Raw genomic sequence first — 16,362 nt, forward strand, 5'->3', positions numbered from 1 at the left:
GGGTTGCAATGCATTTCTTAAAAAATTTTGAGTTCTTGGCCTTCAAATAACATTGAAATTAACTGAAATTCATTGTAATAAGATATTTTCTTTCGAAATTTTAATTATTAAAAAAAATATTTTTTGATTAAAAAATATATTTTTGATCGTCTGAGGGGGGGGGGGGGAAGACCACAAGCCCCACATACATCTCTGATCCACTCAATATGCCACCCACTATGCGTTAGGAGGTGGGGGCAAAGTGCTGAAAGGGGGAGGATCAGAGTTTTGCTGACTTTTTCTAACAAGGGGAGAAGGGGTCAAAAATCTCGAAATATTTGCTGACATAATTCTTGAACGGCCCCCTTTTTTTAAGCATGTGCTCAACCCATAGCCTAAATATGGCGTGCCTCAAGTGGCCTCGGTACAGATCATCCAAGTGGCCCGTGGCACATTTCCAGATTACTTGAGTGACCCGCGGCACATTTACAGATCGCAAATAATCTGCTGCATTGTTCTAGATCACTTAATTAAGTGGCCCATGACACGTTTTCAAATCAATGAAGTGGCCCCACACTGTTCACAAAAGGTGGAGTTAAGTTGTAATGTGCCGCGGGCTGCTTGAGTCATTGGAAATGTGCCACAAGTCACTTGGATGATCTGAAAGTGTGCAGCGGGCCACTTGAGTGGTCTAAAAATGTGTCAAGAGTGCCACTAAAATAATCTATAAAAAATGCATCGAGCCACTTGAAGTGTTAATGTATTGCAGACCATTAGGTGATATGTGTGCTGCGAGCCACTCAAATGATCTCGAAGCGTGCCGCGGGCCACTCAAATGATATGTAAATTTGCCTCCAGACACTTACAGTAATCTGCAACTGAACTACAAGCCACTTAAGTGAACTGGGGGTTTGCCGCGTGTCGCTCAAGTGATTTGGAAATGTGCTTGGGGTCACTTAGGTGATCTGTATATATGCCGTTGGCAGCGTAAATGATCTGGAAATGTGCCGCTGGCCACTGAAGTAATCTGGAAATGAGTCCCCATTTAAATGATTTGATGGTTGTTCGTGAGCCACTTGTGTGGTTTTGTTATTCGTAATGGGCCATATAAGATAACTCCGAGGTGCCATTGGTTAGCATGTCTGTTTTAAGGCATAACTAGGTTCATGTGTATGCTATTGACAACTGCCGTTGTCTATGAAAAAAAAAAATTCATGAGCATAATATGCAGGCTATTCTAATCGTTGTATCCTTCGGGTGTAATGTAACTCCAGGAGGTGTGTGTGTGTTACATCAGCGGTGTTCAACATTCAGTAGAGTGTTGGCCATTTCATTGATTTCGAAATGATCTGTAAATATTCAGAGACGTATTTACTGATCAAGGAATGTGCCGCGGGTCACTTGAATGATGTGTAAACGTTCCGCGGGTAGTTGAGTGGTCTGGAGCTCTGCTGTGAGTCACTTAAATAATCTAGGAATGTGCCACAGGTTATTTAAGTGAAGTGGAACAGCAGCTGGGGTAACTTGGGTAATCTAGAACTGTGCTGCGGTGATCTGCGAATGTGACGCGAGCCACTTGAATGACATGAATCTGTGCCGCAGGGTCTCTTGAACGATATGGAAGTGTCGCTTGGTTCATTTTTACAAAATAAGATGTGAAGTTGTGAGCCACAACAGATGACTCCGGGCCACATTCGGCCCGTGGACAATGGGTTAAGCATGCATGGGTTACATTTTTATGGCACCTAGACAGGTTTTTTTTTCTTTCTTCGAAAAGAACGGGGGGGGGGGGGGAAAGATGGATCATGATCAATAATTAGACTTTTCAAGTAACAGTAGCAATTTGATTAGTTTCTTTTTAGTTTTGCTATTTACATTGTTTTCTATACCAAATTCTGTGGAAATGAAAGATTTTTAAATTCATTAGAACTTGAGTTTCCTAAAATATCTATAGATAATACTATAATTAAAGTATATAAGGTGTGAAACTTAACGGCACAACATTTTGAAATGCCACGATAATTCGGCATTTCCATTTTTTCTCTCCTATTTTTTTCCTTTTTTTTTGTCAATGGTGTTCCTATTTTTCCTACTTTTTTTTTCAAATTTTCACTTCGAGGCCTGTATATATCATAAACAGATAATCAATATGTTTGCATAACCATTTTTTTTATTTAAAGAAAAGCTTGTGAAAACGTATATCGGCTTCAATCCTTAAAAATGAAGATTAAATCATTCTGTATAAAAAAAAAAAAAAGAAGAGCTGTGATCGAAATTTTAGCAAAGATAAACTTAGATCAGAATCTATTCATAACTTGGCAACTATAGAAGGTACATTTAATGATGTTTCTAGAAAATTTGTTATTAATTTCTCAGAGTTGGGCGGCAAAATTTTTTTTATATCGACACCCTTTTGGCATTACCGATTTTTAATGACTGTTTGAAACGTGGGCATTTGATCTGAGCACCCTTTACTTTTATTTTGTTAATCAGTTCTTTCATTTTCATGATTTCTTTTCTCCCAAGACATGTTTTTTTTCCCTTTCATATAAAAGTATGAGAAATACCACATTTGAGGGAAAACAAATGAAAGTAAAACATTTTTTTTTAATCATGCCTTTCAGACACAGAAGAAAAATGCTTATAACTTAGCCAAAGATATCATCAAAAGGACCTCTTCTACACTGGAACCTTATGTACATGCTGTAAGTCTATTTAAAATTCAGTTAGACATTTATTCCAAACTTGATATCTCCTAGATGGCAGGTTGTCTTGGCGACTAAAAAAATTGATATCACGGATACTAAGAATGGGTTTGCTGATTCCTGTACAATATTCTAAAAAATGTTATATTTTTGACTGCTTTTCTCAGGAAGGAAAGATGCTTTACTCCTAAAATGTTTGCATAATCCCCTCCCTGCATTTGTCAAGCATTATAAAAGATCCTCAAGTTCACATGAAGAATTATCTTCCCATTAGAAAGCTTCGCCGCAGAGAGCAACAGCCTTATTATTATTATTATTAGAACAACATTCATTACTTTTCACTCACTGAGTAGAGAAAAAAACTCTATTGATTGCAGATGGCAGCACTACACATAACAAGCATTAAACAAACAAACTTCATGGAAGGTTCACTATACATACACACATTCCAACATGTACCAATTCGTTATAAGTTCCGCAGAGGAATATGAACAAGGTGCATGTCTGGTTTAGTAGTAGTAGTTCACACAAAGATCCAAATGATAAATTTTGTTTTAACAAAGTATATATATATATTCCAATGAAGCTAATCTGATTTTTGTGCATTTTCAGTTTTTCAATAATGCTCTCATCATCGGCAAATCAGAGAGCACTCTCACATCTAACCTTTACAACCTAATTTATGAGCTGAACGCCATATGCCCGAATATGCTGACGGCTGTGCTTCCTCAACTTGAGTTCAAACTGAAGGTAATAATAATCAGTTATATTTTAAAATGTTGTGTAAAGGAAAAATTTAAATATTTATACTCATGCATTTTATTTTAAAATTGAAATTGAAAATGTTTTTCAAATATTTTCAGTCTTTTTATATTGTCCGAGTGGAAAAAAATTGGTCCTCGATTTTTTTTAAATTTTGGAGAAATTTTTAAAATTCTGTTTAGATCCTTCAGATTGTCATTCAATTCGACTGATTGTTGCCAGTAAAATTTTGGTCTAAATCAGCATTTCCCAATTTCGCCTAACCTAAGTACTAGTAAAATATCTGAAACAATTCAACAGACCATAGCCAGCAGGACCATGTTTCCTATATTTTATAGGAGACATTCCTGTATTTTTGTCCATTCCGACTTTCTAATATAATTTTCCCTTTTCCTGCAAAGCTTATTACAATTTGTAATCTTTATTAAAATCTTGAATGAAAATAACTCCCAGAACTTATAAATTATGATTAGATAGTTATACAAATGTGATTTCGCTAAAATTATCACGCTTTCTCTTCTCTGTAACTCGATAACTATATCCCTTAGAAAAAAGTCATAAATGAGAAAGTTGTAGCAAATTTTGTCCTCTACAATATTGTAATTAATACTTTTGCACTTTTATGCACAGAAACAGAAATATTGAGCACAAACTGGAAAAAGTCTGAGAATTTTGACTTTTTTTTTTCAATATCACTCAGCTTGCACAGGGCTTCCGTTTCTGCGAACTTGGTTTTTACTTGTGGCATTGGTCCTACAACATATCCAATCCAATCCCTACAACATATCCAAAAATTAAAAATATTCAACATTTTGCAAGGAACCACGTGTAATTTGATTGGGCTAAATTTATTTCGACACACTATGGGTGTTGTTTTCTGAGGAAAAATATAACCAATATCATGCTTAGAATCCCACTTTGGTTGGTTACCAAACTTTAACTCCTGGTTGCTTAGTGGAAAAAAATGTCTGTTCAAGTCAGACGTCATGGTTAGAATTTAACGTATGGGTATATCCGAGATTCTATTTTCAACTACCTTAGGAATGCAGACAACAAAAATGGAAATAAATACCAAGGGGTTTATTTATTACAAATTCATTTGTTCATAATAATTTATGTTGTTTCTGATAATTTTCATGCATCATAACAATTTAAAATTAATTTCCGACATCAATTGGACAGAATTTACAAATAAATTCTAAATATCTTGCCAGAATCCAGTAACATGCATCTCCATTCCACAAACGGTCAAATTTACTAGGCAGTTTATTTTTCAGAATTTGAGACAGAATGGATACATGATCAGAGACGCGTCATCCAAGTCATTTGCATATTTTCACTGGATTACAACTTTTGAACAATATTATTATTTCAGTATGGCAACAGTACAATCGGTGCTGATTGCAGACAAAAGAAAGAACAAAAAGGTAAATAACAAGGTATTCATTTAAACATGGAATGATGATTTTGGACCTCTGCACCAGGGTTCTACGGATACGTTACAAATGGAGCCGAGAGTCTGAATGCAATGCTCTGATTGATTGGTTGCAAAATAGAGCTGTTTGATTGGTCTATCGATTTCTCTAAAAATTGCTGCTCATAATGAACCTCAGCCATAGCGCTGCAATTGGTGGTGTTGATTTATAATTTATTTATATGTGTTTGGAGGCCCTAATATATGAACCTTCGTAGAAGTCTAAATCAGCAGTAGACTTTACTTTGTGGAGAACTCTCATATCACATGAAACATTTTGTCATTCTTCTTGTGTGATTATATCAGGCAAATGATTATTAACTTTTCAATAATCATAATTTGGATACCAATATTCTTTTCTGCAATAATATTTCATTAAATAAATAGAAAATTTTTATTTTATTTAAGAAAAAAAATGTAGATGTTTCAAACATGAAAAGTTTGGAATAAAATTAAGGTTATTTTTTTCTTGATTTACATTTTCAAAAATACTCATAAATCTCAATTGGTGTTCTTATTACTAAATTCATTCATATATTCATGAATTCTATAAAAATTGGCCATCAAGTATATAGATTTTAAAATGTTTTTCCTGACTGTATGATTAGAGTGCCGTAGACAAAGAAAGGCTGGATGTCACGAAGCTTTTGGCTAGGATGTTCTCTGATCGTAATTCGGATCTGGCTTCCACAAATGAGGCTCTTTGGAAATGCTTCCTTTCCAGGTGAGGAAACAATTTGGATTTTTATGTTTATATGGAGCAGATTCTTTTGAAATTGTAAAATCACTTTTCTTTTATTGGCAGATAAATGTTTTCTGCAATAATTTATTTTTACTTGAATCTTAAAAAATGGCAACTCCTGCTGTAGCTGTGTACAAATAAGAAAATGCTTATGCATCTGAAATTGAACTGAGAGCTATGATAGTGGCCAGTGGATATTCTGGGCTGCACTTATGTGTGACAGAGTCAGACAAAAAAGTTCCCATGCTCACAAAATCAACATATACACAAATGGCATACAGTAAAGTTTAGTAACTTAGTCTATGAGTGTTTTGCAAAATGAGCAAAATTTTAAAGAAATCGTTACTCAATAAATGAACAATGTCTCACAATACAAGCAAAAATTTTGAAATTTTTAGTAGATACAGACTTTCCTCGCTTTATGCCATTAATTGATTCTGCAAAATGGTCGCGTAAACGAAATCATGCAGAGTTGAATCTAACATGGAAAGGGTTAACATAGGGTTGGGTTTCTTTAGAAGGATTAAAATAATTGAACCCAACAGCAAGGAACTTTTTTTAATGAATTATTTATACCTATGAATAAATCCTTTGAATTTAGGCAATAAGAATGAATTAAATGTTTTTCTGTCTTTACTACTTTCTGATTGATTCTAGTGAATGTGGATGTCTTCTTTCCTGGAGAGCCTGGTATGATAGGCTGATAACTCTCTTCTAATGAAACAGTTGAGATTCGGCTCACAAGCAGCATTTTTTGCCTCCTTATACAAACTTTAGTAGCAAAGCCAGATAATTCTGCATATTTCTTTCAAATATGAAAATTCTAGTTTCACCCGAACTGCATTTTTCGATTAAATTTCTCATGGTGTGTTACCAATTGTTGCTCATCAGTGAGATCTGGTGAATTGTATCTAAGAAATTCTTTTATATTTTTCTCAGCTACATCATCAATTCCAATATATTTTTTTTTTAAGGATTTAACTGTTATATATCTTCAATTTGCAAGACTATTTCCAGGATCAAAGTTAAACTCCAAGCCAAATTTTGCAAGTTGGAATTCTTAACATCAACTTTTAGAAATTGTGTTATAGTGAAATCGCATAAAGCAAAACCCATGTAAAGCAAAGGATACTTGTATATTTGTAGATAAACTAGAGATTTCTTGCAACACAAGTATTTATTTATTAGAACTCAGTAAGAGTAGAAGTATACCAAAGACTCTCCCAGATGAGGATTAGTCTATAAGAGGTTTTTTTGTGCACTGTCTGTCAAATGTCACAACTGTCTTAACAAGTTCAGAAGCCCGGCCTAAGCATTCTTTGAGATTGATTTTAATAACAGATCAAATTAAAAAAAAAATTCATATATATGTGTAATTATAAAAACCTAAATTAGTTTAGGGCCCTTGTTCAACTTGGAATTACTTCCCAGGTCCCCATGAAAGACTTTTTCTCATCCTCTTGTGGCATATTGATGGATGTGGGGAATTTTCAAAATGAAGCCGTTCTTTTGTATTATTTCGAAAATACTGGAGCCTTCAATACAAAATATAAATGAAAATAAAATTGTGTATAAAATTAATTCTGTATGCTGCAAAGGTAAAGAGCACCATGTCACAAAAGGGAAATTTTACAGGAGAACCATTTGAAGATTTTTTTAGCATATCTTTCTATGAAGCTTGCTTGTTTTAAAAAGTGAGGGAATATCTCTTATTTATTGAAATAAAGGGCTTAGTGTCCCATATCTATGCATAGTGTAATGAAAGTACAGCAAATTATAATAGCAACAAAGTACAAATACTGTTATCCCAATATTGGCAAAAATGGACATAGTGCCCTATATCTCTGGTATAAAGAATTAACCTGTATTTTATCTTCTAAAAGAATTGTGGATGGCATTTGGGAGACCATTATTTGCATTCCCATCATTTCTTATGGGGAAGTTTGATTGTATATACAAGTGTTTCATGTCACATCACTGAAAAAAGTGGCACATCAAGTTTCACTGTATGTGGGAGGGGTAACATCTATTTTACCTCATAAGCGCATGGAGAAAAATTGGTCTGTACAAATTCAGAAAAGGCTAGAGAGAACATGAGTCTGTGGCAATTCAAAATCTTACAGAATATGAAGTTCATTGCTTAAACTTATTTTCTGAACAGTAAATAAGAATCTGTGGAAATACAGTTTCAGTACAGAATACATACAGCCAATTGTGTTTTAAACCATCGTTTATTTAACTCTCATCTTTTTCATGACTGTTCACTGATACATTTAAAGAAACATAAAAACAAAGAAAAGTTTCAAGTTCACTGTGATTTGATGAATGATGTGCATTAAGTTTATTTTAGGTGCATTGGGAAGCAAAACCACAGAAACTGAATTAGCGCTTTTGACTGTGAAGCGAGAAATTTTTAATGTTCTCATTCTTTAAAATTTAGTTATGCTCAATATTTATAAAAAGTGTGTTATGATTTGTCGTTCTTAGGTTTAATGATGTCAACTTCCAAGTCAGGCTGAGGTGTGTACAGTATGTGATGCATTTTTTGATCAATCACCCAGAACTGCGACAAGATATCACTGGTAAGACATTCATTCTTAGTCAACTATTTAAACATAGTCTTGCATTTTGAATTGTGATTCATTACAGGAAAAAAAATTTCGTCATGGTGTTGTTTTTTATGCATAATATTTATAAAATTATGTGTATGTAATAAAAGGGAATTTTTTAGTTTTATAATAACTGTTGTGCTAACTATTTTGTCCTTAAATATAGAGTATCAATTGATATGTTTTACATGTTAGTCTTTGATATCTGATACCATAGTTTCTTGTTCTACCCATATAATCAGAGCAATTGAAGTTACGGCAACATGATCCTGATGAAACTGTTCGATATGAAGTAGTCATGGCAATCATAAGTGCAGCAAAGAAAGATTTCAGTACTGTTTCCGATGAATTGCTTAGTTTTGTGAAAGAAAGGACTTTAGATAAGAAGGTAAAATCTGTGTTTTGACTGAAATATTTCTGCAAATTCAAGTTATGTATTACAATAAAAACAAGTATGATATATTTATTTGACTAACTTTTTTTTAAATAATTGAAATGAAATATAATGCATAGGTGCCAATGCTTCAAATTTTTTAGCGTTAACAAAATCTTCCAGTCTGAAACCGGATTCTTCAGATTTTTAGTATCTTCATAGAAAATCTCTCAAAATCCTCAAATTGTGCTTTGCAGAAATTAAAAATTCCTAAAGAACATTCCCCCAGTCCTTGCAGTCTGAAAGTAACAATGCTTGCTCGAGAAAAATATGGGAAATTCCCAATTTTGTCTCCAAATGTGATACCAAAACTGAGCAAAGTTTTTAATTATTACTAAAATCTGTTACAAAATGTTTTGTGGCTTGAGAAGCTACAAATTTTTTGAGTCTGGGAATTAGCTTCTATGATAATGGTGGATGAGATGACATTTTAATTGGTTTTTTTTTCTACCCGATTCTTAAATCCAAACGAATATCTTCATAATGTTTTACTCATTTATTTATTTTGATAATTTTTCATTGCAGTTCAAAATAAGAAGAGAGTCTCTTCTTGGTTTAGCCAATTTATACAAACAACATATGAGCAATCCAGAAGTCTCTGAATCTACCAAAGAATGCATTGCTTGGATAAAAAACAAAGTTCTGCATGTATATTACCAAACAGCTTTGGAAGACAGGTAAATATTTCTCTGCCTTTATGTAATTTTTTTTATGAGCAATTTTATAAATTTATATGTGTATATGCTCTGCATAGTTGATTGATAAAAATCAAGTAAAAATTATGTGCTATGTGCAAGAGATAGTTTAAAATGCCCTATCAACGATTTTTAATGGGATTGTGGTATTGATGTGTAATCTAAGGTTGAATTAATTGATTTAATTGTATCATTTAAAATTTAATTTCCTTTTATTTGGCAGTTATAATATCTTCATCTTCAAACTGCGCAATTAACCAACATTTACTATTCCATGTAGCAAGTGGGAAATTACTTTTTTTCCTTCATCTCTAGTATCAGTATCACAAATCAGTGACCCACTAAGTCCATTATCCATAAGTGATAGGAATAGTTTTAATGGTGTGTACTACGATTTAATACATTGTGTGAGTACACACCAGTACAGTCTGAAATCAAAGCTAATTGTCTGATTATCCTGAATTCAATTTCTGCTGCACATAAGCCTTATTCATTTGGTTGAGTTGCTGTACTTATGGATTGCTTAAAATTATGGCATCAGTATTTATACTATTGAAATGCTGCCTATTTGAAACTGATTCAAATTGAGTTTGTAATTGCTAAGTGTTTAATGCTGTAGACCAGATTTTTTAAACTTAACTCTAGCAACTCTCCTGCACTACCAAACTATCATAAGTTGGTAAAAAAAGTAAGGACAACTGAAAAATCGTATCTCGAAAACCTGTGGATGTAAATATATGAAAATTTTAGACCGTTAATTACTAGTGTTAATTCACTGGGAACTACACATTTTCCCAGCGAAAATAATTTTGACTGCTGCACTGCTCAAAAAAAAAGTTCAAATTGTAGTAAAGGTCAAAACCTGGGGAAAAAAAAGTATAAGGAGAGAGAAAGACAGACATGTTTTTTTTACATCGGGCAGAGAAATTTGAGTTTTTCCTCATTTTGTCATAACAATTGAGTCTGTTTTAATCAGTCATGCACTGTGGAATTGAAATTTTTTCTGAAAGTGTGAAGATGGCCAAAGAAAACATTTATTTATTAGGTATTGAAAAGGCAAAATATTTTTTCTCAGAACTTGCAATAGTTTCGAGAAAAATTAAAAGATTGAAGACTGTTAGTTAAAGCTTCATAAATGGGCCCGAGAACTATGGACTGAAAACTTGCACGAGAATGCTTCTTTCTCTTACCATTTGTTGAAAAAAGATGATTATTCACAGTTTTTAAGTGAAAAAGTCTGTAATTCAGAAGAAATACGTCTCTTGCACACGTTGAACTATACCTAATTGTGATAAAAAAAAATCAGTGTTTGGTATTCAAAACCAAAGTGCAACCTTACATAAACATCAGAGAGAAAAACGATGAATTAGCCGAACAGCCTGTATCTTTCGATGCCTGTTGAGATGAGGATGTTTTCTTTGATGAGAAGCAATTTAGATGGATTCAGTGGTTTTAAGTATTACTGACCTCTGCAATGACAGAGCCATACTTTGGCAGTATAGGCACATCAAGACAGTTTCAGCAGAATTTCTATTTTCTGAGGCTCCTCTCAACTTTCAGACAGTTGTTCCAGCAGGACAATGCTCCTGGACTTGTTTCAAAGTCTAAAAAGTGTTGGTTTGAAGCCAATTCAGGTGGAAACTCTCGAGTGGTCATTGAGAAGTCCTTTTCCTAATCCTGTAAGAGCATTTGTGTTTCATTCTGACTCGTGGAGGGTATAGAAATGGTATGCAGTATGAAAACAAACGGGATTTCTTATTGCAGTCATCAAAGAAGCATGGAAGATGGCTACACAACTAGTTATTTATGGCTTGTCTCTATCAATGACATCCTGAATGATGAAAGATTATAAAGAAAAAAAATGTCTGTCTTGATTAAAACAAAATTTTTGTATATAATTTTCAATTGCCCTTATACTTTTTTCTAGGGTTTTCACATTTACTATAATTAAAAAAAATTTCTGGAACAGTGCAGCACTCATCAAAATTATTTTCACTGAAAAATGTTCAGTTTCACTTTTAATTATCACTCTAAAACGCTCACATATTTGTATCAACTGGTTTTTGAGATACAACAATTTTTTAGCTGTCCTTGAACTTTTTTCCACCACTTTAATTCTCTCTTGCTTCTTCATTCTTTATTCCCATTACAGTAGTGACACTTAAACGTACCCTTATCTCTAATTAGCTTCAAAAGTTCAGAAGTTATAACTGCTTTGTAAAGAAACTTTGATGGCTTCCAAGGGATGCCTTAGTTTGAAAACCTTGGCAGTAGATAACAATACTTTGAAAGTAAAAAAAAAAAAAATTCAAGAAGTTATATTTGAGAATAAGTGAATGATAAATGATTGCACTGCAGAAAATCATTATTCATATGAAAATATTGTTTATTCAGGCTTCTGGTGGAAAGGATACTTCACACCTGCTTGGTTCCTTATCAGAGTCCATTAGAAGAGAGGATGAAGAAATTGTACCAGTTGTTCTGCACGGTTGATGAACATGCAGTCAAGTAAGTTTGAATTACTATGGTTTTCTTTATAATCAAGTTAATTTGTCTCTGGCTTGGTGCATTTATTTTTTTAAAGGCTTATGATATACGGTATATACTCGTGTATAAGCCGAGTTTTTTTGTGGAAAAATTCATTCCTCAAGTGGAGGGGTCGGCTTATACTCGGGTCAGTTTTTGATGAGAAAATATCGACCCCCGCAATCAGTTGTCATTTTTGTAGCAGTGTTCTAGAAACCAGCATTATTGGTATGGGATATGTTCAAACCCCCGAAAATGTCAAAGACGAGGCAAAGAAATCGAAAACATCATTGACTTTGATACCAGGTGGGCTAACGTTGATTGTACAGCCTTTAGATGTGAGCATAACAAGCCTTTCAAAGACTGTTTGAGGAATTTGTGGATCGAATGGATGAGTTCTGATGATAAAGAAACCACAAAAGGTGGTGCCTTGAAGAAACCTGACGTTGGCCTAGTGCGCCAATGGGTACATGAGGCGTGGAATTCTGTTTCCGCCGAAATTATCATCCGATCCTTCAAAAAGTGTTGCATCAGCAATGCGATTGACGGAACTGAAGATGATATCCTCTTTGAAAGTGACAATGGCGATGACAGCGTACCCTTCATAGGGGCGATGCCGCACCCTCTATGATGATCTGATGGATTACGATGAGCTTGGAGACTCAGAAGAAACGGTTTAAAAAGTTTAAATCGTTTTCTGTTGTAAATTTCCGTAAGCTATTCATTTTTCATAGAATTATAAGAATTTTTTTTCTCTGAAATGCACGGATTTTTTGGGGATCGGCTTATACACGGGTTTTCAATTTATTGCGGTTTTGGTGGTCCTGAAGTAGGGGGGTCGGCTTATATACGAGTCGGCTTATACACGAGTATATAAGGTAATTTATAAAATGGTTTTTTGTGATGGAATTTCCTGGTGAATTGAATTTTAAATGATAATCATACAGTCGAATTCTGTTATAACGAACTCCAAGAGACAGGAGAAATCACTTTGTTAAAATGAAATTTTGTTATAAAGGAATTCTAGCTTTTTGCATTGTTCCTATACAAATTTACCTGCGGAATTGGAAAAGTTTCGGTAAAACAAGATTTTTGCTATAACAGTATTTGTTAAAACAGGATTCAACTGTATTTTTATCTGATCATTATCAAATTTATGAGTTTAAAGGATGTGAATTACAAGTGATACCTCAAATTATGAAGATAATTCATTCTGGAATCACATTTGTTAGCCAAAACAGGATTTCCCATAGGTTTCTATCGGGAAACTATTTAATTCATTCCGGGTACTGCCCAAAATTTAAAGTTTAGTTTTTAAAACACCATGGAGTGCTGTAAAAAAAGACAAAAACTGATTGAAGGCTAAAATAAACAGCTTTAAAATTGGATAAATGAGAATTTATAGTAAGAAGAAGGTCCTGAAGACTCTTTTTATTTTACACTATGTACACAACCAGCTTTAGCAGACCAAAGCGAGTGTTGTCATGTAACCAACTAAACAGGGGGCAGTAGAAGCCACAGATACGATACAACATGGGATTTTACATTTTGACTTAGTGAAACAAAAATAAGAACTCGTTTCTTTTCTGAATGAGAGCAATGAGAAAAATAAGTTTATGTGACTTTGGTGCAGACTAGCGGTTCTCAACCCCTACTCCATGGAGCCCTTCCACATGCAATTTCCAGACCTGCCAACTCTCCCGATTCAGGCGGGAGATGCCAGATTTTTCATCCTTCCTCCTGCTCTCCGGATTTGTTAAAATTTCTCCAGATTTTGGCAGAAAATTAGATTTTACGCAAGCTTTCGTGTTGTCGTGGCGTCAATGATTACCATCGTCGTTAGGGAAAACAGCCATAGTCATTTCCATCTAGCAGCCTTAAAAAAAGTTTTTGTGACCGCATTTACGCAACTGGCAAAGATGCGACTTCGTTTTCGTCGCGTTTATCGGCAATCATTTATCGGGGGCATGACCTTGGTTGCCGAAATTCCTGTATAATCGTTATTGTATTCCATTAACAGCCGTGCGGTAAACACGTTTTTTCATCGGCAGCTTTGTAATTTGAATTTTTGTAATTTTTTCTGCCGATTAAACGTCTTCAGAAAGAAAATATAAAACTTTAAGCTATATAAAGCTTTTAAGAGTTCATATACCCAAGATAGAATCACTGATAGCATCCCCGTAAGGAAACACTTATATTTTATGAACAGTATGTAGATGCGATTTCTCTATTCTGCATGGAAAGACTGACATGGAATTATATTCTGCTCAGGGGCAATGCAGAACCTGCCGTGGGGGGGGGAAGGAATGTAACTTTGTCTTAATTGATTAAAAGAAATTTTTTTTTTTTCGAAAATTTTTTTTTTGAATTTTTTTTTTATGAGTCTATGAGTGTTAGGGGGGGGGGGGATACCCCCTCGGGAGAATCTCCGGATTTCTGGATTTCAAAAGTTAGCACGTCTGAATTTCCTAGGGGTTCCACGGGCGCTTGAGGAAAATAAAGTAAACTAGTAAATGCAATGAAAAATAAATTTTAAAGAAGGCCTATGGGGCTCTGTCATAGAAATTATATGTTAGAAAGTACTCTGTGTTTGTGTCAATAAAAGTTGAGAACCATTGGTATAGACAAACATTTCAAAAATTGTTGCTCACCCTCAACATTGTGCTCCCTGAAACATTTAGGAAGGCTCTATGACAGAAGACATTGAAATGCTATTTTTCCAATTACTTCATGTAATAATGTCTGAGGCTTTCATGGCCGGCGTCAAATGACTTGCAAACGGTTTCCGGGTTATTAGGCCATGGTCTAGGAGATTTTCTTCCTGACGTTTCTCCCACATCTGTGGCAGGCATCATCTGAGGTTATTTGGACGTAAGTCTCCGCGGCAAGCGAGAAAGGCTTCGTACATCTACTGTCATCGACTTGTTCTCTATATGCATTTCTGAGACTTGATCGGCCGCAAAAGAACCGCATTGGTTGGCTTGTGTGGATGATGTGTTGTGCGCCGATTGGCTGTCGAGGTCATTTTCTCTCTGGCATTCATCGGGGGCACATCTCAACTCTCTGCGCTGCTGAAGTACCGGGACCCAAGTGGGATGCACCTTCATCATCTCCTCCTTTCGATTCCTGTTGTGGTGCTTGGAATATTTCAATGGCTTCTTTATGAAGATGAGCATGGTAGTGCACCTCCGACGATAGTACCTCGGTCTTTTCAAATTTAATTTTGTGGCCGGTTTCCCACATATGTTCTGCAAAGGCTGAACTTTCCGTTTTACCCAGGCGGCAGCTCCTGTAGAGCATGGCAGGTGTCTACAGGGTTCCATGCTTGTGTGAAAAAGTATACATAGGAACAACAAAAAGAAGTACTGCTACAAGAATAAAGGAACACCAGAGGAGCTGCCGCCTGGGTAAAACGGAAAGTTCAGCCGTTGCAGAACATATGTGGGAAACCGGCCACAAAATTAAATTTGAAAAGACCGAGGTAATATCGTTGGAGGTGCACTACCATGCTCGTCTTCATAGAGAAGCCATTGAAATATTCAAGCACCACAACATGAATCGAAAGGAGGAGACGATGAAGGTGCATTCCACTTGGGTCCCGGTACTTCAGCGGCGCAGAGAGTCGAGATGTGCCCCCGATGAATGCCAGAGAGAAAATGACCTCGACAGCCAATCGTCGCCAGACACCATTTGCAGCCAATCGGCGCACAACACATCCACACAAGCCAACCAATGCGGTTCTTTTGCGGCCGATCAAGTCTCAGAAATGCATATAGAGAACAAGTTGATGACAGTAGATGTACGAAGCCTTTCTCGCTTGCCGCGGAGACTTACGTCCAAATAACCTCAGATGATGCCTGCCACAGATGTGGGCGAAACGTCAGGAAGAAAATCTCCTAGACCATGGCATAATAACCCGGAAACCGTTTGCAAGTCACTTCATGTAATCTTTGAAATTTCTTAAACTAAATACATTACAGTATTTCGTGCAACTTTGCAACAATATTTATTTGATCTTTTTACTGCACTTTACAGGAGTTAAAATAAGTTTTGCATGAACGTAATTTCCACCATTCATTTCACCTTAAAATTTTCTGAGGTCTGTATTATATTCAAAGTAGATCCAGTCCACATTAGCTCGTAAAATCACGGTCCTACTTTTTATAATCCCTGGTGAAGCAGATTGTTTCTGGTCCTTCAATATTAAATGTATAACCACTGGGTCATTCAAATGTTTCTTTTAAATTCTTTTGAGTGTTTGTTTTCTGCTTTTCTATTGCACTTTTGATTACAGAATGTCAAATTTATTTAGTTTCGTCTCTGCTTTTGCATTTACATCCATTCTGTAATAAATCAAATCATTATCCACGGAAGATGCATTTCATAGTTGCATGTGAAAAATTGACACCCTACATTGCTCAGGGATATAATTTTTAA

General features: G+C 35.1%; 1 protein-coding gene across 2 annotated transcripts in view; it reads left to right on the forward strand.

Moving 5' to 3' along the window:
* Positions 1-16,362, forward strand: part of pds5 (cohesin associated factor B pds5) — an 83,872-nt gene that overhangs the window by 37,046 nt on the left and 30,464 nt on the right. For both annotated transcript variants that reach the window (XM_089236833.1, XM_089236838.1), the window contains exons 7-13: positions 2,604-2,684; positions 3,297-3,434; positions 5,529-5,644; positions 8,150-8,244; positions 8,514-8,659; positions 9,230-9,381; positions 11,794-11,907. In XM_089236833.1, coding sequence (XP_089092959.1) covers positions 2,604-2,684; positions 3,297-3,434; positions 5,529-5,644; positions 8,150-8,244; positions 8,514-8,659; positions 9,230-9,381; positions 11,794-11,907 — 842 coding nt within the window. The remainder of the gene's footprint in view (positions 1-2,603; positions 2,685-3,296; positions 3,435-5,528; positions 5,645-8,149; positions 8,245-8,513; positions 8,660-9,229; positions 9,382-11,793; positions 11,908-16,362) is intronic.

This window comes from Pholcus phalangioides, unplaced genomic scaffold, assembly GCF_987345545.1.
Source record: "Pholcus phalangioides strain wild (caught in Gottingen) unplaced genomic scaffold, Ppha-v1.0 ptg000002l_1, whole genome shotgun sequence".
NCBI lineage: Eukaryota > Metazoa > Arthropoda > Arachnida > Araneae > Pholcidae > Pholcus > Pholcus phalangioides.